Source organism: Leuciscus leuciscus, assembly GCF_965113295.1.
Source record: "Leuciscus leuciscus genome assembly, chromosome: 12".
Taxonomy (NCBI): domain Eukaryota; kingdom Metazoa; phylum Chordata; class Actinopteri; order Cypriniformes; family Leuciscidae; genus Leuciscus; species Leuciscus leuciscus.
The window spans coordinates 35,831,614-35,852,436 of NC_138736.1; the positions used below are offsets into that span (position 1 = coordinate 35,831,614).

Consider the following 20,823-nt stretch of genomic DNA (forward strand, 5'->3'; position numbering starts at 1 on the left):
ACAGACAGACAGACAGACAGATGCTTTATGTCTAACTGTAAGCCTATAAATATGCTTAGATACTGTACTGAGCTTTTGGACACTGGAAAACTACTGGGTCAATCTGTACAATGTAAGTTCACAGCGCCATCTGCTGGATAGGGTGAAAAATAAATTATTTTATTACATGGAATTTTCCATAACCCATTACATTGTGTCGTTGAAGACACATTTGAATATCACCAGAAAGTATGATGTTTATTTATTTATTTCGTCTTGCAGCAAATCTAATTAAATTCAAGGCTGAATGAACCGCATGGGAGAGTGTTTTTGTGATATGCAAATAACATGGTTGTTTGTTATGGTAATTTACACCCCTGACTTGACCAAGACCAAATTACTCTGTGTGCCATTAAAGTAGAATGATGAATACATTATAGGCTACAGGCAATGAATTACTTTATAATTCTTTATACTTTATCACTTTATAATCGTAGTTTTATTTAGCTTTTTAAAGTTCTTCATTTGTACAAACTGAATGAGTGTAACTGATTGACACTTGAATTCATTTCTGTGGCCGGTAGGTTTGTGTACAAGCAGCAAGTGATGCTTTTAAGTCCCACAATGCTCATGGGGCTGAACGATTCCTTCTTCTACCTTTGGAAACACACCCTTCGGCCATTTAGAGGCGCTGGGATTTCTTCACAAAAGGTCCAGAAGTCATTCCTATCCCAGCTCTGATCATGTGTCAGGTGTTTGCCTTCACACTAATCCATCCAGTCCTTTGGTGTGGTGTTCTCTGGGCTCCTCACGTGACCTGCCATTCAGACATCATTTCATACTGTTCCTACAATGGAGCGTTTTTACAATGAGAAAGCAGAAGCGGAGAGGTTTGGCTTTGTAAGGTAATACAACAGTAGGCTCAAATGTCAGGCGGATAAATAGTGGGAAAATGATCAGGGTGTGTGTGTTTGGGGAACAGAAGCTGCTCCGCTTATGTCACTGACAATCTCATATTTACGTTTTAATCTGAGTCCATGAACCTGTTCTGGGAATTTAGCGTACTTCATTGTCCTACCCCCCAAAAAATCTAAGAGCATCTTATTTTACTTTTATGTTTAGTATTGCATGATTAATCAATAGTGTATGAGGTTAGATTGGCGGCACATTTTTCTTCATACATTTCAGTACTTTGGCATATGTAGTGCAATCTGTATTTGCTAAATTATTATGTATGTGTTGTTACAGGGAACATCTTTAAGCCTATAATCTCTTCCACAAACTGCCAGGAGCTTAGGAAGGCTTCTTCAATTTATTTAGGAAATGCTCAGACATTAATATTACTTCTTAATGTCTACACTTCCTAGATAGCAAAGATTGTAAGATTTTTCTAAAAAAATAGATTGGTTTTATTTGGCACAAATTTTCCATAACAGCAACAACTTTTCTCACTTAGTAAGAGGAGGCAAGACTAGAAAATATTCTAGATGATGATGATGATGATGAAGAAGATTATTATTGTAGTAGTAGTAGTATCTTATCAAAATCAAATCATATAATATATCAATAAGTTGTGTGTAATCAAATAATTATTATGAATTTATTATTGTTGTTGTTAATATTATTAGCAATTGATATTAAAATATACAAATTAATATTATTTTATATAGAATCTGGTTTAACTTAACTTAAAGCATTATTATTATTATCCTACTATATAATAATATTAATAACCACAATAACACTTATTATTGTTTTTTATTAATATTATTTTTATTTAATATTTCAGAAATTGCTAATATTAGGCTTGTAGTAGTAGTAGTAGTAATAGTCGTATTTGTTTAATATTTTATATAATTGACATTTAATTATACAAACTGTATAGCATTTGGTTTAACTTAATTATCTATGCATCTATAACAGTTACTATTGTTGTTACATAATTTAATATTGCTTAAATTACTACCATTATAGCTTGTAGTATTACCACTATATATTGTAGTATTTAACAGTTAGGTACTATATATAATATTAGGCTATATATATAGCTGAATTAAGTAATTATGAATTTTTTATCATTCATTCATAAACTGCTGTATTTGATCGTAGTGTAAAATGTGATGTTCACCTCCCTTTAAGAGCGCTGCGCCTTTAAGCGCCATCCAGAAGCGCTGCTGGTGTGTGTGTGCGCGTGTGTGTGAATGTGTGTGGTGAGTGAGAGAGTGTGTGTGTGTATGTGTGTGTCAGCCGTACCCATCATGGCCCCTGAGCAGCAGCTGATCAGACGGACCGGCGCTCCGCCATCCTCCTCCAGCGAGCCGCGGCCCCGGTGAACCGGCTCCATGTGTCCCCCATTCTCGGTCAGATATCTGAGCAAGAGGGCCGTGCTCCAGCCGCCCAGCGCGAACATGAATAAGGATTATTCCATTAATCTCTCGGTGCAGCAAGTGCTCAGCCTGTGGGTCCAGGGCACGGTACCGACCCTACAGCACTTCACAGGTACGTTCACGAGAGGAGAAAGATCGGGTGAAACGGGTTCATGTGTGTCATCCAGACGCGCGCACACGCCTCTCCACACACCGGTCAGTCTATTGTACCGGCAGGAACACGAGCAGCTGTGCGCATCCCATCTGAACAAGGTCACACTTCACATCACACACACTGTATACTCTGTGCTTACATGCTAAATTAATAATGCTTTATCTATAGTATTGCATGCAGTCCTTAATGCAATAGGAAGTGTGTATTGCCAGTGAACTATACTATACATCGTGGCATCGTGTGTGTGCAGTCTGCTTTGATAGCCTGCCTATATATAAAACATCATAGTGAAGAAGACCATGGTAAATGTGGGAAAAATATAATTTTATATTGGAACATGTTCAGAAAACACTGTAATGATATTGCCAAAGAACTTTTCGTAATAGTAGCATTTTTTGTTGTTGTGGCAAATAGTGGCAGCTATAACATGGTAATCATTCGGTATCAATGTAGCCTATGTATCATTTTAATATATTGTGATTTTTTTTTTATTTTTTTTTATTTTTTACAGTATTTCAATATATACTATGGTATTACCATCATAGTTGTGTCTAAATTATAGTTTTACCATGGCACCATGTCCAAAAAAATTACTTTTTTTGTTATCGGAATAACTATAATATGTAGTAAGAATAGTTCCCCATGCACCTGACTGTGAGATGTCTGTTTTTGTGTATTAGAAGTAAAAGCTTTGACCGTAGACCGTAGTGCTCTAATGCATTCAGCCAGTCTGATGTGAACCTCTAAAAAGCATTGTGCCACCCATCAATCTTTAGTTAATCTTGAGTCATTGCATGGTTTCTGGCGGCTCTCGGCTCGTGTAGTGGAGTAATCATTAGTAATTACCTTCACCATATTGGTCTCCACATGATACTGTGCTCATGGGCTTCTGTTGTTGTGCAGCATTATACAGTCTTGCCTTGTAGATTGTGTGCTAGTGACTAGTGACATGAGTGAGACCAGGCTACGAACACCGTGTAAAACATCTATTCATTGACAAGGGTGTAACCTTCCATGGAAAAACCTCCCCATAAGCTCCCAAAGAATACTTAATTTCCTATTCAAGGGTCCAGATTAGATGGGTGTATGAACAACTACAGCAATAATATTTTCCTATCCTTAAATGATTTTGTTGTGTATATGAAACATATGTTGTAATTTGTTTTTTACTGATTGCAGTGGTTCTTAATTGGTGAGTTTTGACCCTAGACAGTGGTTATGACCCAAAAAGTGCATAAAATCACGAATATACACATATATAATAATTACTAGACATGTATAATGTTACAAAAGATTTCTATTTCTCTCTCACACACACACACACACACACACACACACACACACACACACACACACACACACACACACACACACACACACACACACACACACACACACACACACATATATATATGTATATATATACAGTAGGCTATACAGTCAATTTTTTAAATATCTTGTTTACATTTGTGCGATAGAGTTTTTGTATTTTGTTGGGTCACAATGTAAAATCTGGGTCCTGAAGCAAAACTGGTTTATGATTCCAGCATAAAACTGGAGTCTGGATCAACAGTGTGATGTAATATAAAAGCCAGACCACAGCAGGTAAGTGAATGTGACTGGAAGGCAGCATGAAGTATTTCTAGGGAACAAGTGTACGCCGGTTTTACGGTGCATGAGGCACGACACACACCCATCCTTTCACTTCCGCGATTTGCCCAGATTATAATTTTTGCAATCTTGTGGTGGACATCTGGCATGACGCAACACATGATGCAACTTATGAGAGAATTGCAGGACGGGTAGCATGTGAGATAGCAAATAATTCACTCATGAATAAAAAAAAGTGATTTATTACTAACCCACCCTTGTGTCATTCCAACAGTGCTCAAAAAGTAGCTTAATTTCGCAAAATGACGTAATGCGGCAACAGTCTTTATATCTGTTTTCTCTCAATCCGTGCTCACATTCTGTATTTTAATACAATATATAGCCGAATGTCCAATAAAAGCTGTTCTCATTTACATATTTTCTGTCAGATATCAGAAAGAGTATTATTTAGTGACCGACTAGCAGTCCAAAAATCACAAAATTTGCTAGTTGAAAAGAAGTCACTAATCTAGTGACAAAGAAAACACTGCATTCCAAAGCATGGCATTCAAAGAGAAATTTTTAAGAATATTTTGATTAATAAAACCAGTTCAGAGTGACCAAAAAAGCACCATGAAAAAACCAAACATGTATTTGTGCAACTGCATAATAGTAAATAATGACAAAATATCGATTTTTGGCTGAAGAACGTGATGGGGTGAGGTGGTACCTCAGCATTGGTTAGAACATGAACCTCAGCCCCCCCCGCCGCTGACAGAGACAGCTGTGTTCAGATGTGTTACGCATCACTTTTTGTGATGATGTGAAGGAACAGCACAGGTGCAGAAGCACAGAGACTCAAAGAGAACGCAGGGAGATTATGACTCGAGAGGAAAGTTAATGGAGTTTCCTGTTTTGGTCAGTGAAACAAGCCTATTTAGTCATTTCATTTCCTTCTGCTGTTTATGAAGGAGACAGAGTTCTGCCTACTCAGCAGTTGTTTGTGCCTTTGGGTAAACAGTGTGTTCTTCTAAACGTTGGTTTTCAAAGTCACATGATCCATCAGAAATCATTCTAATATGCTGATTTGCTGCTCAAGAAACATTTCTGATTATTAACAATGCTAAAAAAACAACTGGGCTGCTTAACATTTTTGTGCAAACCGTGACTTTTTTTCTGGATTCTTTGAGCATTTAAAAAAAAAAATATATATATATTTTGTAACATTATAAATGTCTTGTTTAATTTAATGCTTCATCCTTGCTGAATTCAAGTATTCATAATTTATATATATTAAAAAAACATGTTAATGCATATTCCAAGAATAAATATTTCTAAGAAAACTGGTTTCCTGTGGAAAAACTCGGTCACAACATTAGGGGTTGTGGGTGATTCTTTTTTAGCAAGTCTGTATTTTTATCGTCTGCCAGACACTGCTAATAATACGATCTCACTGTGATATCAAAACCAACATAGAAACATCCATTATACCCCCAATGAAGTTGTAATTATCTCAGTATGCAGCTATTGAGTTTCCTGTGTGGAAGCAGAAACTTTATGCTTTCATAAAAAGTTGAAATCCTGTTTGCAGTAGATATGTGTGACAACTTTGCTACTTCTTGTTTGGTGATCATTATCTCGTTTAGCATTTAGCTATGTTTATTGTGGTTCGCCACAGAGTGAGATAGCGCTAGGTTATTGCATGTTTGTTTATGTGTGCTCACTTAATTGGAATAAGAATTTTGTCTGTCTGTACTGTGCTGATGTTAAAGAACGTTGTCACTGACTATGACCATTGACAGCTTGACAAAAGAGGCTTTTTGTCACCTCGGAAACTGCTTTGTTGACACGGCGAAAACCCAGGGTGTTCAAAGAGGCCTTTCACAAGCGAACGCTTTACATTGACCCATCCCTCTTGTTTTGTGACAAGATGACCTTCAAAATATGTCCTGATGATCTATGTTGTTGTATTAGAGTAACCTACCATAACCTGTCACGCGTTTCTGTTCAGTGTTTACTTTTGTTTGGTTCTTCATAGTTTAATAGTGTTACATGTATTTGTAGGTAAAAATGAGCGTCTCTCTGTGGGTCAGTAGTACATTGAAGGAATACTTTCCATCAGCATCATTCAGTTTTGGCTGATCATGGATGATCTGAGGCTTTTCTGCCCAGTCTGGCCCAGTTTACTGATAACAGAGTGTGTGTGTGTGTTTACAGACCTCCAGCACTGTCTGGACGTTAAGTCTCACTTAGCATGTGAGCGGCAGCTTATAGCTTAATCAATACATTGTGTTTGTGTGTCAGTCTTTAGTCATTTACACATACTGTAGATGATGCTTAGTCATGGCCTAATGGTTAGAGAGTCAGACTGGTAAACCCGAAGGTTGCGGGTTCGATTCTCAATACCTGGAGGAAATGACAGGACCTTGACCTTGAACAAGGCACCTAACCCCCAATCACTCCCTGAGTGCCACTTCAAAAATGGCTGTCCACGGTTTGCTGTGTGTGTGTTCACTATTCACTACTTTTAATATGTGTACACTTGGTTAAATGCAGTATGGGTTACCATTAGCCTAGAAATCTAGACGCACCCTAGCGGCAGCAAAATGTATTTTGCAGCCAGGGCAGTCTAGCAACTCTCCATTGACTTTCGAGGAAGGAAGATGTGTTTGTAGTTTTGCCGGGCAGATATGGCAAAAGTTGAATCTATCAACTAGCTCCGCTGTTGGGAAAACGCTCTGGTTGGTTGAAGCGCTGTCCTATTGCGTGCCGAGGGAATTTGAAAGACAGCCGTTTATCCCGCCCCTCGGATTGAGCTGTGTCTATGGTGAGTTGCCAGACCTAACATCTTGATGTAGGTCTGGCTTGCCAGGCTAGGTTACCATACTTGGCCTTCACATGTCACTCATTATCTAATGCACAGAGAATATACAGTATATATCAGCTACCACTCATTAGATCTAGCTTTCTGTCTGTCAGCTTTAAATCAGGCACAGAGATAAAGTAGTGTGGTAAGGTTACTTTTATTTGATTAAATTATAACATTTATTTGAATGGATCAGCCTATCGCGAGAGATTCATTCAAATAAATATTATAGAGAGAGAGAGAGAGAGTGAGAGAGATGTGTGTGTGTGTGTGTGTGTGTGTGTGTGTGTGTGTGTGTGTGTGTGTGTGTGTGTGTGAATTATGAATTACCTGCATCTTTGCAGTGTCTCTCTTCTAGCAATGATGTTTAATTACTTAAAAAAACTGTGGTTACAACATCCTTGCTGAGTAATATAATCTAGCGATTTAGTAGCGAAGTTAATTAATTAATATTTATAAAATAATGAAAGCAGCGCAATAATATAGAACGGTGATTAAACTGACCTGTGCATTAAACGGCTTTATTGCACACCCTCCAACCAATCAGAATCTTTAGACAGACCATATAAATATATATACTGTGTGTGTGTGTGTGTGTGTGTGTGTGTGTGTGTGTGTGTGTGTGTGTGTGTGTGAGAAAAATCATTCTAATAAGCTGAGAATATGCTTGAGTTGCTCAAGAAACAATTTATATGTCGAAAACCTGTTTTGCTGCTACATATTTTTGTAGAATTCTTTGATGACTAGTTGAGCTCAAAAGAGAAGCATTTACTCAAAATAGATATCTTTTGTAACATTATAAAAAGTATTTGCTGTCGCGTTTGATCAATTTAATGTGTACTTGCTGAATAAAAGTATTAATTTCTTTAAAAAAACCTACTCCAAACTATTGAACCGTAGTGTATCACAGATTCCACAAAAATATTAAGCAGCAAAAATGGTTTTCCTCATTTATAATAATCAGAAATGTTTCTTGAGCAGCAAATCAGCATATTAAAATGATTTGAAGGATCATGTGACACTGAAGGCTGGAGGAATGATGCTGAAAATTCATTTCTGTGTTGAATGAACACAGGGTGTTAATGGCACAATGTTTCTTCATGCTTCAGGGTACAAGCGCTCTGATCAGCACTATACAGTGTTTCATGTGCAACTATGCAGTTCGTTATTTGACGCGTTTGCTTTGACATGTTAAATTACAGCTGTCAGCAGTATTTCTGCCCGAGCGTGTTGGTTTCTCAAGCATTTTTCATTTATGTGGAGCTGGATTTCCCAGAGTTCATGACAACAGCAGTTTGATCATCATTGTTGTTGAGCAAAGATACCGGTCCATGTCATGGAATCTTCTGGAACGATCCAGAGCCGTCTGAATCTCTCTCAGTGGAGACAGACTGTCCATTTACTCTCCTCTGATCTGTGTGGACCAGGCACTTAAATAATAACAGTCTCCAATCCAATGGAGGACTGAGAGACATATATAGAGTGATAAAGAGAGAGAGAGTATATGAAAGTGGACCAGACAGTTTATGAGAAAGCGAGGTTGGTGATAGTGGGAGAGTATTTATCGAGGTTCACTTTTGTAAGAACAGTGTGTTCTGCTCGGTTAAGATGGGTTCTGACTGGAGACTCTCACAAGCATTTCTTCAACTATGAGCATCGTCTTGTGAACATTTATAAAAATGTTGTTTATTTAATTGACTTTATTCCAAGTGTGCATATCCATACATCATAGTAGAATTCTGTCAGTTTTGTCTCTTTTTCCCCCACTGATTTATTATTATTATTTATTTATTTTTGCCAACAAATGTCATGTGCACCACATCTGAATTTGTGTTTAATAATATTATGTGGTGGAAATCACATTTGAAACATTTTGGACTGACTCATTCATTTGTCTTCAATTCCAGCATTCCTAAACACACACACACACACACACACACACACACACACACACACACACACACACACACACACACACACAATTTATTATATTTTCATGCTTTTTTTGCATAATTTGACAAAATTACAGCTTGATTGGAAATGACAAAAAAAAAATCACCGGTCATTCTAATATGATGATTTGCTGCTGAAGAAAAAAATCATATTATCATCAATGTTGAAATCAGTTGTGCTGCTTCCTATTTTGGTGGAAACCGTGATGCATTTTTTTTTTCATGATTGTTTGATAAGTAGAAAGTTCGAAAGAACAACATTTAATCTTTGTCTTCATCTCCTGCTCTTCTCCTTGGTAACCAAGTACACTACCTTAATAGTCCTAGATTATATTAGTGGGTAAATTGCTGGTTGTGGTGAAAATAACATCAAAACTCAGTGACAGCCATAATTTTGTGTATAATCAAATATTCACATTATGAGATTGAAAGTCTGGGTGTGGGATGAGGGTGAAACAAAGTCACATAAAAGGTATTTTTAAAAGGAATTCAAATAAATGACAGATTAATGTGATCTCATAACAAAAACTGTTGCAGTCTGTTCATTTTAGACATAGACATAAAGTGTGTTGCAGAACTGTGTTAGTGTTTCTTTAACACATTGTATTTCCTCTTCACACAAGAAGCAGAAAGAAGAACTTTTTAAAGAAAAAAACATACACAAATAACTATTCTACTAAACTACTTTTACACACCTACTTCTGTATTTTTTTGATGCATTCTTGGATTGAACAGCCAAAAGTTAAACATTTTATATCAAATTGGATGGCCACGCATCTGACATATTCATGCATGTGCTTCCTGAATGAAATGCAGAATTAACCAGCTAACTTTCTAACTAGTTTGTTCTCTCTCTCTCTGTGTGTGTGTGTGTGTTGTCTCTGCAGAAATGTGGTACTGGGTGTTCCTGTGGTGTCTATTCTCCTCTCTGTTGGTTCACAGCGCCGTGGGTCTGCTGATGTGTGTGACATTGCAGCGTCATAAGAGAGGACGGCTCATCACACTGGTGCTCATCAGCGTGGGCTTCCTGGCCTCGCTCACCGGAGGGGTCATCACCAGTCAGTACTCGCACACTTCTGCTTTTCTTATCGGACAATATCAGCACATTAAGTCAAGTGTGCATGTTCTCGAACACAACATGAACTCAAAATTAATAAATGTGCATGGTCTTTTTGTGCATGATTCATTATCGCACAATTTTGCTGTTGTAATCAAGTCACCGTGAGACTGGGAAATGTTTCTGATCCAACAACATTTTTACATTTTCTCATTCATAGTTCACAGCCATGATGCTAGTGTGTTCTGGGAGGTTGCTGGGGTGTTGCTATATGCAGTTGCTGAGGTGTTCTGTGTGGTTTTTAGAGAGTATCTGTGACTGATAAAATGCATTAGAATGGAAAATGTTTTAGCGACATTGTCTAGTTGGGCAGGGTGTCAATGAACTATAGCTGTTAGCTGTTCTCCAGTCTAGCACAAATGTAGTTTGATTCAAAAATAACCCTATGCCGAAGTGCCCGTTCCCAGAGGTCTGCTTTAATATTAATATGGATCTGGCTGAGAGAAAGTTAGAGACAGAAACATTTAGTCAGTTAATGCGTGTGTGTGTGTAATTGATTAAATTTTTTTAAAGAGCTACTCACACCACGATACACATTAATATTCATATACATACTGTATACATTAAAACAGGGGTGCCCAATCCTGCTCCTGTCGACTGTCCTGCTCAGTTCATCTCCAACCCTAATCAAACACACCTGCCTTTAATTTTCAAGTGATCCTGAAGACATTAATTGGTTGCTTCAGGTGTGTTTGATTAGGGTTGGAGATGAACTGTGCAGGACAGTCGTCAGGAGCAGGATTGGGCACCCCTGCATTAAGGATTAATTCACCAAAAAATAATTGTCATTAATTACTAGCCCTCATGTCGTTCCAAACCCACAAGATTTTTGTTCATTTTCCAGACACAAATGAAGATCTTTTAATGAAATCTGTTAGTTTTCTGTCCCCCATTTACAGCTACGCATCTATCACTTTGACACTTTAAAAAGTTCATAAAGAGGTCGTAAAAATATTAATCGCTTTATGAAAAGATTGAATTGAGGCTTTTATTCACCTATAAACATTGATTAGCGAACATAAACATAAGCTCAAAGGAACCTGCTTGACACGCAAGAACAAACTCTTGCTGAAACTCAAATGTGCTGCGTAACACAAGAATGAACCTCATTGGTTCTTGCAGAAGCTCAAACGTGCTGCGTAACACGAGAATGAACCTCATTGGTTCTTGCAGAAGCTCAAACGTGCTGCGTAACACGAGAATGAACCTCATTGGTTCTTGCAGAAGCTCAAACGTGCTGCGTAACACGAGAATGAACCTCAATGGTTCTTGCTGAAACTCAAATGTGCTGCGTAACACAAGAATGAACCTCATTGGTTCTTGCTGAAGCTCAAACATGTTGTGTAACACGAGAATGAACCTCATTGGTTCTTGCTGAAGCTCAAACGTGCTACGTAACACGAGAATGAACCTCATTGGTTCTTGCAGAAGCTCAAACGTGCTGCGTAACACGAGAATGAACCTCATTGGTATGGAGTCAATATAGGGCCATATATATCTGCAAAATAAAACAATGTTTTGCAAACAAAAAAAATGTTTTGCAAAAAAAAAAATGTTTTGCAAATAAAAATAAGAGTATTGAGAATTTTTTTTGCTTTTTTGCAAGTAAAAAAAAAATTATTGCAAAAGAAAAGTTAACCACTGAGAGAAAAAATAAAGTTTAGCAAAGTAAAACTTCAGCAGCATTGACTTTGCAACACATATTTCCCTTTGCGCCGCTCCTTTAAATCCGCGTTTCAGTCATCCGTGCCTCTGCGGCGCAAGCTTTCCTTTGCGCTTCATTTTTCTTTGCGCCTCGCTTTGTGTCCCTGATTTGACGTGGGGGGAGGGGTCAAGAGGTTGGGGTGTGTACAAGGGACGAAGGCGCGTCCCTCTCGTAACGTCATCAGCGCGAGCCCCAGACCGACTGGATCGATCGAAATGGTGGAGCAGAGACATGTGAGGCTGCGTTCCAGTCCACTTTTAGACACGCACTTGCGAACTTCACTAAGCACTTCCCCTTGGGGGAATCCCTGCCGCCATTTTGAAGTGCGTTCCACTTCGTGAAGTGGACGAGGGAAGTTTATATGGACAGACCCTCGTTCCCTCGATTTTGACAGAGGGAGCGAGTCTGCTTCAATGTACACTTCAGGCACCTATATGTCCCACAATGCAGTACGATTGTGACGTCACCACATATCTCATCTAATCACCACCACAACAGACAACTCTATGATATATTAATAATATATATTTTTAATTTAAAACAACCCAAACACACCTATAAACATTTGGATGCTGCATTAAACAAATTCTTAAAGGGAAACAAAATGTAAATAATAAATCAACTCCACAGCTGATTCCAAGTGATCAAGGGCTTAGGACGTTCCAATTTCAGCCCATTGCAGTTTCCGCCAGTAGTGAGCACTCGCAATGACGTACATCCGAGTGAACGAGACGGAGGGAAGTTAGCGAGTGAAGGGCATGACAATTTTGGACTGGAACGCAGCGGGTGATGGATCACAGGTATGTATTATTGACAATAATAGTCTGGGGCTCGCGCTGATGACGTTACGAGAGGGACGCGCCTTCGTCCCTTGTACACACCCCAACCTCTTGACCCCTCCCCCCACGTCAAATCAGGGACACAAAGCGAGGCGCAAAGAAAAATGAAGCGCAAAGGAAAGCTTGCGCCGCAGAGGCACGGATGACTGAAACGCGGATTTAAAGGAGCGGCGCAAAGGGAAATATGTGTTGCAAAGTCAATGCTGCTGAAGTTTTACTTTGCTAAACTTTATTTTTTCTCTCAGTGGTTAACTTTTCTTTTGCAATAATTTTTTTTTTACTTGCAAAAAAGCAAAAAAAATTCTCAATACTCTTATTTTTATTTGCAAAACATTTTTTTTTTGCAAAACATATTTTTTGTTTGCAAAACATTGTTTTATTTTGCAGATATATATGGCCCTATATTGACTCCATACATTGGTTCTTGCTGAAGCTCAAACATGTTGTGTAACACGAGAATGAACCTCATTGGTTCTTGCTGAAGCTCAAACGTGCAACGTAACACGAGAATGAACCTCATTGGTTCTTGCAGAAGCTCAAACGTGCTGCGTAACACGAGAATTAACCTCATTGGTTCTTGCTGAAACTTAAAGGTATAGCGGAGGATGTTTTACTTCCTGGTGGGTAGTCTAAACTATTGGTCCTCCTAATTGTCAATCATTCTGGTGAATCAATCAAACTTTTCAAAAAGTGGAGAGGGCGGGTCTTATCTAAAATTTGGAAAGATCCTCCGCTATACCTTTAAATGTGCTGCGTAACACAAGAATGAACCTCATTGGTTCTTGTTGAAACTCAAATGTGCTGCGTAACACAAGAATGAACCGCATTGGTTCTTGCTGAAACTCAAATGTGCTGCGTAACACGAGAATGAACCTCATTGGTTCTTGCTGAAACTCAAATGTGCTGCGTAACACAAGAATGAACCTCATTGGTTCTTGCTGAAACTTAAATGTGCTGCGTAACACAAGAATGAACCTCATTGGTTCTTGCTGAAGCTCAAACATGTTGTGTAACACGAGAATGAACCTCATTGGTTCTTGCTGAAGCTCAAACGTGCTGCGTAACACGAGAATGAACCTCATTGGTTCTTGCTGAAACTTAAATGTGCTGCGTAACACGAGAATGAACCTCATTGGTTCTTGTTGAAACTCAAATGTGCTGCGTAACACGAGAATGAACCTCATTGGTTCTTGCTGAAACTCAAATGTGCTGCGTAACACGAGAATGAACCTCATTGGTTCTCTCATGTCAAGTGAACATGCTTGAGCTTCTGTTTATCATAACGTATGTGTGAGTTGATGAACAGAGAACATAAATTGCAGAGCCAGGCTAAAGTGACATCCAGTCTAAAAAGTCTGTTAAGTAACACATGATGACCCACATTTATATATAAACTCATGTTTCCAGTTTTCAGCAACATGGTGGGCATGTTGTGACACGTTACATACCCGAGGATGGTATTCAATCATAAGAGACCGCATTTACATATAGAAGAAAACAGAAGCAAAAACAGCCTGTTTAATTGTAAGTGTCAGAGAGAAGGTAAAAAACAAATTGTTTTTGGTGCAAGAACCCTTGACTAACATTATAAGGAGACTGCAGGGATTTAAAATGTACAAACGTGTAGAATGCAGCCCCTTATAAATGTATTATTTTGGCTTCAAATGTATCAACTTTGCAAACAACCACAGTCACAGTCACAGAAAAAACATCTCTATTTCAATTTCAGACGTGCGATTTCACAGAGGAAGATTTAATCATTCAGATGTTGCTCTTTTGTGGCTCTGTAGACTTGGAGATCTCTTGGAGGTTATGTGTAATTTAATTATCAACTTTGCCTTGGATGTTTCTTCTGAATAGATAATTCCCTAAACACCTACAGTATAATTGAAAAATTATTTCACACCAAGTTTAATTTTAATTTTAAACTGTATAAATTACTAAATTATATATGGTTTGCATAGCAACCACCCAGATCACCCTAGCAACTGCGTAACAACACCCTGTCAACTAGAGGCCTAAATCCAGAATTCGGAAAGGCACGGAAAATGAAAAACGTATTCTACGGAGCTCCTAAAGGGACATTGTTAGGCTTACTGGGGTAGTTGTTTAAATTAGTACATCAGCTTTCACTTATCACGTGAAGACAGTTAGGAGAGATGATTGACAGGTCGATGTCGGAGGATTTGGTGTGCAACATTCCTGAGCGTCATTGTCATGTATCTCCTCATAATTTTTTTCCCATCACCATGTTCCTTTAGGGGCTTCGTAAAATCCGTTGTTTCCTTTCCAAACATCTCAGCAAACACATAACGTTCCCGTTACGTTAGTATTTGGTTCCCGTTTGGTTATTTTTTGAGAACCAAATAATAACGTTCCAGGAACGTTCTTTTCAGGTTTTATTTTTTGCAACCATAAAATAATGTTCCCAGAACGTTGCAGGGAAATAACCTAAAAATAACTTACACAGAACATTTCCAAATGGTTATTTTTAGGTTATTATTTTGCAACTGGGGTAATGATATTGGAGAAAAAAGGTTAGGGGAACGTTAGAACAGCGTTAAAATAATGTTAGGGGAACGTTAAAGGAATGTTAGAATAACGTTCTACAAACCAAAAACGTACGTTCTATTTCCGTTGAGAAAACCTTTCTGGCTAACCACAAACAAACCTTAAAAAAAGAACGTTCTGGGAACCAAAAAGAGCTGGGATAGTATTCGGCTTCGGCCACATCCCTACTAGCATGCATCCTTATTAACACTCAGCAACCACCCAGGACACCTCACAAACCGCATAGAAACAACCTAGCAACCACAAGCTTTCAGAATAGAATTTCTCAAGCCGACACCAAAGTTTGTCTTCATGTATTATAATTGTCATCTGTCCTGTGTCAGGTGCGGCAGTGGCGGCTGTGTACCGTGTGGCAGGGAAGGACATGGCTCCTCTTGAAGCTCTGGTGTTCGGGGTGGGCCAGACCGCTTTCACCGTCATCATTTCATTCTCACGGATCTTGGCCACTCTTTGAACGGACGGAAAGCATCATTGATTGACACACCCAACAGCCAATCAGCCGGCAGAAGAGCCGGGCTCGAGGTGAGTGTGGTTAAACCACAGAGGTTTGGCCTGCGGTGCAAAGAAATGAGCTTTAGGAGTCACTAATGGCCAATGGACCTCTATATGAAACCTTCTGAGAATTTAACGTTTCAAGAAGCAAAAACAGCATTATAGGCCAATGACTGAAACTCACTCAACGTGCCAACTGCTTCGATGGAGGATTGAGATGAATCTTGGGATGTCTGTTCATCTTTGCTGAACATTTTTGCACACGGATTGCTTCAGCTTTATGTAAACTGAGTGGTGTTGGGCCATAAAGCCAGGATGGATGCATCAAAAGCATCTTCTAATAATTTGTCTGTCTCTGTATCCTCAATCAGTGTGGGAAAACATTTTCTAATCCTGCTCAGCTGAACGGCGTGAAACATCCCTGTTTGTCTGATTATGGATCTTCACTCTGGGCCAACAGTATTATCACATCCAGTTTTCTTCTCCATAAGAAATGGCTTCCACATAGCACTTTCTGCATTTTGAAAACTGTCTAAAAAGTGTAAGATCTGAAGGTTATGCAATATGGACCTTAATTTAAGGAGGTTAAGGAGTAATCTGGTCTCTTGTAACCTATTTAAATGTATCCATAATGGAAAAATGCCTTATTTATAATATGGGAACACATTGGAACATCAGTGTGAATTTTTTAACTCCAGTATTTAATCAAATGTTGGTCTAAAAGCAAAGACGACAAGTATTGAAAAAGTCACTATATGGTCTACAACTTTTTGTTCTGTTATGAGGTAATCCATCACCTGCGATAATATCATGGATTCCCATTCCCTGCCAAATCTGAGCTTGTCCTTGTTCAAATGTTATTTCATAGTAATCCCATTTCATCCAGCATTACTGTGGCAATACTCTCCCTACTCGAATATGGGGACTTACACCTCAGGCCTTAAAAGACAAGACAGACACCTTCGTCCTGGACTCGTTCTACAAAGTTTGAGAGGTTGGCGTACGACTATGTGAGTAAATCAAGAGGTGATTTTCTCCTTTGCATTGGCATTACAGGTTTATTTTGAATATTGTTATTTTTAGGATACTTGGACAAATGTATTGTACTTGAAAGCTGTGGCGTGGTAGGGCACACCGATGCCATAATGAAAGCGGTCGCATGTGGGTCTTTGCCAACATACGTGTGAAATTGCACTGTTAATAATTTGCCTTCCATAAGTTTCCACCAAAACAGTATAAACTAGAGTTGTGTAAGGTACAGGAGCGAACATGTTAAACGGAGAGCGTTTCGCGACCGGTGTGGAATGTGACGAGAGCGGTGTGTTTTACGATACCTCACTGCTGCCACTGGCTTTATTATTGATAAAATATTGTATTTGTTTCCCTACGCGTTTCATTTTCATGAACACCATTCATTTTTGATGTCTTAACGCTAATAATAACCTTATAGTTGAAGACTATTCGATTTGTTTTGAATGTAAATGTTTGCATTTGTATTTTTTTATATTTATTTGCTAGCACTTTCTATGAAGCTTATTATGCAATGTATCATAAAGGTATTTATGAAGCCTTATAGTATACAGAGTAATCAGTTACCAAGGCAAAAATCACGATTATTTATTGCTCCTCATATTCATGATTAGGTATTCGAACAAACTTGTATTAAATATCGGGTTTGAATGAGAACGCTTTATACCTGGTGTACAGAGTGGGTTAAAAAAATCCATAGTGCTGAATTATTATAAAGCTTCATAATAAAGTGAGTTTATTTTATTTTTATTTTAAAGCCACCGAACAACCACCCACAACAAACAGTATAAAGAGTATAATGCATTAAAAACAGAATTTAATGTATTATATGAAATGTTATGCTGCTGTTAAAAGTGTAACTATGATTAGGAAAGTATTATAATACATTATAATAGTTTTATATATATATATATATATATATATATATATATATGTGTGTGTGTGTGTGTGTGTGTGTGTGTGTGTGTGTGTGTGTGTGTGTGTGTGTGTGTGTGTGTGTGTGTGTAATGCATTTTAATGCATTATAAAGTTTTTCATAATACCTTACAAATGCAACTATTATAATGTATTATAATAAATATTCACATTTAAAATAATTTAATTATTTTGAAGAATTATTTACATGTTTCATTTCATGTAGCCTTTGAATCTCTCCAAGGACTGATACCAAACTCCACCTGTTTATTTCTGTATTTAAGCATTACTAAACAAACCGTTCATTCCATGTGTGGCAGAGTGACGTCTAAAACAATGCATTGTATGAAACAAGTGACGTCGAAGTCACTGAAACACACAGGTTCACGGGAAATTATTCCTTTTGCTCTTTTCTTCTGTTGTCATTGACAATGTTTATTTAAGCCAAAGTATTCCTTATCTCTTCAGCTTTAGGACTTTTTAAATTGAATATGATTCTTTTTTTAAACAACCGTTTATGACTTTTTATATTGTGTGTTTTTGCTTGTCAGATTTCTCAGCACTGATTCATGGAGCTGTTTTAAGTTTGAACTACTCCTGAAAAAGCTTGTTGTTACTGTGAAAGGCTTTCAGATGATAATGGTTTGATGTAATGGCTATTTATTTATTTCCAACTTTATGCAACTAATAGTTGACTTACAGTAGCAGAGCCGCGCTGCAGAGGGCGACAGTGTACTGGGAATGAGAGTGTTGAGAGTGAACCGATTGTAGCTCTGTCTGATGTGTTGATTCAGCATTTATGAGGGATTCAGCGAGGCAGAAAGAGTCACGTTTCAGTACTACTATTCTATACAATTCGGTATTACTACTATTATAGTTTTTACGCTGTTTGAAATGGCGTAATCTACTCTATTGCTGCAGTACACTGCAAAAAATGATTTTCTATTTAGTGCTTTTGACTTGTTTTCCAGTACAAATATCTACACATTCTTAAATCAAAATGACAAATATTAAATATCAAAATTAAGTGAGTTTAAGCTTTAAAAAGAGAAAAAATATCTGCCAGTTGGGTAAGAAAAGTAGATTTAATTCAAAAGGGAATCATTGGCAGATATTTGTTCTAAGCATAAAACTTCTGAAGATTTCTTTCTGAAGAAAACTTTTTGTGTCATTTTGCTTAAGTTAATGTAACTTGATTAATAAACGTTTTAATAAATTTAGATATTACTGGAAAACAGGATGAAAAATGCTAAGAAAATAAGTTTGGCAGTGTTATGTATAGTGTGCATATAGTGTGCATAGTATGAAAATGTTCTATTATGCATGAAATACCCCATGATAACCACAAAACTATTTTTAAGAACTTTTTAAGGATGGAACTGAATTAAACTTACAACCTAATGAGGTCATGTGACTACATTTGAAAATGATTACATGCTGAATACAATTTCACATGCTACTTTTTAAAAAAAGTACTGTGTACAGTCAGTGTGTATTACATAGTATGCAGTAGCTAGTATGCTAGTATTCAGTTCTGAACACAGCCATATACTCTTTTTGTTTTTTTTACATTGTTTTAGCAAATATTTTACAGTTTTTAATTTTAATTGTTTCCCCCTTAAAATCTGTATTATTTGTTCAGTCCAAGTTGCACCTCATCTGCAAACACACGTTTAGAAGGACAAAACATTAAATTGAAGGGGAACAAATAAAGAGAATTGGCTAGAGTCATGGCATATGTGAATTGAAACACAAGCTTTAGGTGTCTGTGTTCATGAGTGAAGCAGTAGTTGTGTAGAAGTGTGCTGTTCGTGTTGCTGTCTGCTTGTGTGTAGGTGTGTTTGAGTGTATTGAAACCGAGTATTTTCCCTTTGCAAGAAGGTTTGATTGATTGTGATGTTTTGATAAAGTTTGCCTGAGCAGAATGGTGCTGAAACACTTTTTATAGCTGCCTTTAAGATTATGGGAACAATAAATCTGCATGTCTTTTGTTTTAGACAGAGAAAAAGCTTTGTTTTTTGTTGTTTTGCACAGTTTTGAGGGTCGTATTACCAGTTTAGCAGCTGGACTGGGCTGAGTGTCCTCATGACCCAATCAAATTCAGAGCTGCTGATTGGTCAGTTGCTATTCAGAAGTCATGTGTGAAAAAAAAGGCTTATTTTGAATTAAAGGTGTGCCATGAATGGACGATAAGATTTCAGGCCTTGAGATGGAGAATGTTGTAATACAGAGTGGGTCATGATACCGACACATCCGTGACAGACTTTCAACACGGTTTCTCCTGTGAACTCCTGTCACGTATGTCATGCAAAAATGCAATGACTTTAATGTGTGCAAATGGATTTCTGACAATCCTTCTTAAGCGCCGCTCAGCAGGAAGTGGCGTGTGTAGATATGTATGATATGTTCTTTTTTTAATTTTGTATGAGCAAACAGCTGTGCTTTCCAGCACCTTTATTTATGTACAAATGCTCCTCTGTCAAATACTCTGCGGTCAGTTGAAATAAAAACGTTTTGCAGTAAAAGTCGTCTTGTGCTCATCATTTACTGAAATGAAAACTTTTTGTCAGTAATAAATGGTGTATGCAGAAATTCCAGTTGATCAGTTCTTAAATATTAAATCAATAAGCCATATATGTACTTAGCAAAACTCTGTCTGTGTGTGTGTGTGTGTGTGTGTGTGTGTGTGTGCGTGTGTGGAAAAAACAAATATATTGGGATTTTTTTTTTTTTTCATTACACAATTATAGGCTACTACAAAACTTTGGGGTCAGTAAGATTTTTTATTTTTTTTATGTTTTTGAAAGAAGTGTCTTCTGCTCACCAAGGCTGCATTAATTTAATCAAAAATACAGTAAAAACAGTAATATTGTGAAATATTATTACAATTTAAACTGTTTTATTTAGTAAAATATTGTAAAATGTAATTTATTCCTGTGATGCAAAGCTGAATTTTCAGCATCATTACTCCAGTCTTCAGAGTCACATGATCACTCATAAATCATTATAATATGATGATTTGCTGCTCGAGAAACATTTATGATTATTATCATTTTGATTGTCATCAAATCTTGACTCAGTGTCTGGACATAGTCTGTTTTTAATATAGTCTTGGCTGACATTTTATCTTTTTGGCTCCTTTTTGCTGAATTCATGATGAATAGTACAATGTCAATTGTATAACCACTAAGAAATCACAATAGAGGTCAGACTGACTTGTTTGCTTT

General features: G+C 37.5%; 1 protein-coding gene across 2 annotated transcripts; it reads left to right on the plus strand.

Moving 5' to 3' along the window:
* The first annotated feature begins 2,129 nt into the window (after nt 1-2,129).
* tmem170b (transmembrane protein 170B) lies at nt 2,130-20,124 on the plus strand. Of its 2 annotated transcripts, none has more exons than XM_082186338.1 (3): nt 2,130-2,478; nt 9,816-9,986; nt 15,484-20,124. In XM_082186338.1, the coding sequence occupies exons 1-3, from the start codon at nt 2,322-2,324 to the stop codon at nt 15,612-15,614; spliced, it is 459 nt and encodes a 152-aa protein (XP_082042464.1). In that variant the 5' UTR covers nt 2,130-2,321; the 3' UTR covers nt 15,615-20,124. The 2 variants fall into 2 exon arrangements, with proteins under 2 accessions (XP_082042464.1, XP_082042465.1); XM_082186339.1 differs by having other exon boundaries at nt 2,357-2,618.
* Nucleotides 20,125-20,823: the final 699 nt, after the last annotated feature.

Coding starts and splice junctions, on each gene's coding strand:
- tmem170b (XM_082186338.1), top strand. CDS start 2,322: ATGTGTCCCCCATTCTCGGTCAGATATCTGAGCAAGAGGGCCGTGCTC. Junction 2,479..9,815: donor GACCCTACAGCACTTCACAG/GTACGTTCACGA, acceptor TTGTCTCTGCAG/AAATGTGGTACTGGGTGTTC. Junction 9,987..15,483: donor CACCGGAGGGGTCATCACCA/GTCAGTACTCGC, acceptor GTCCTGTGTCAG/GTGCGGCAGTGGCGGCTGTG.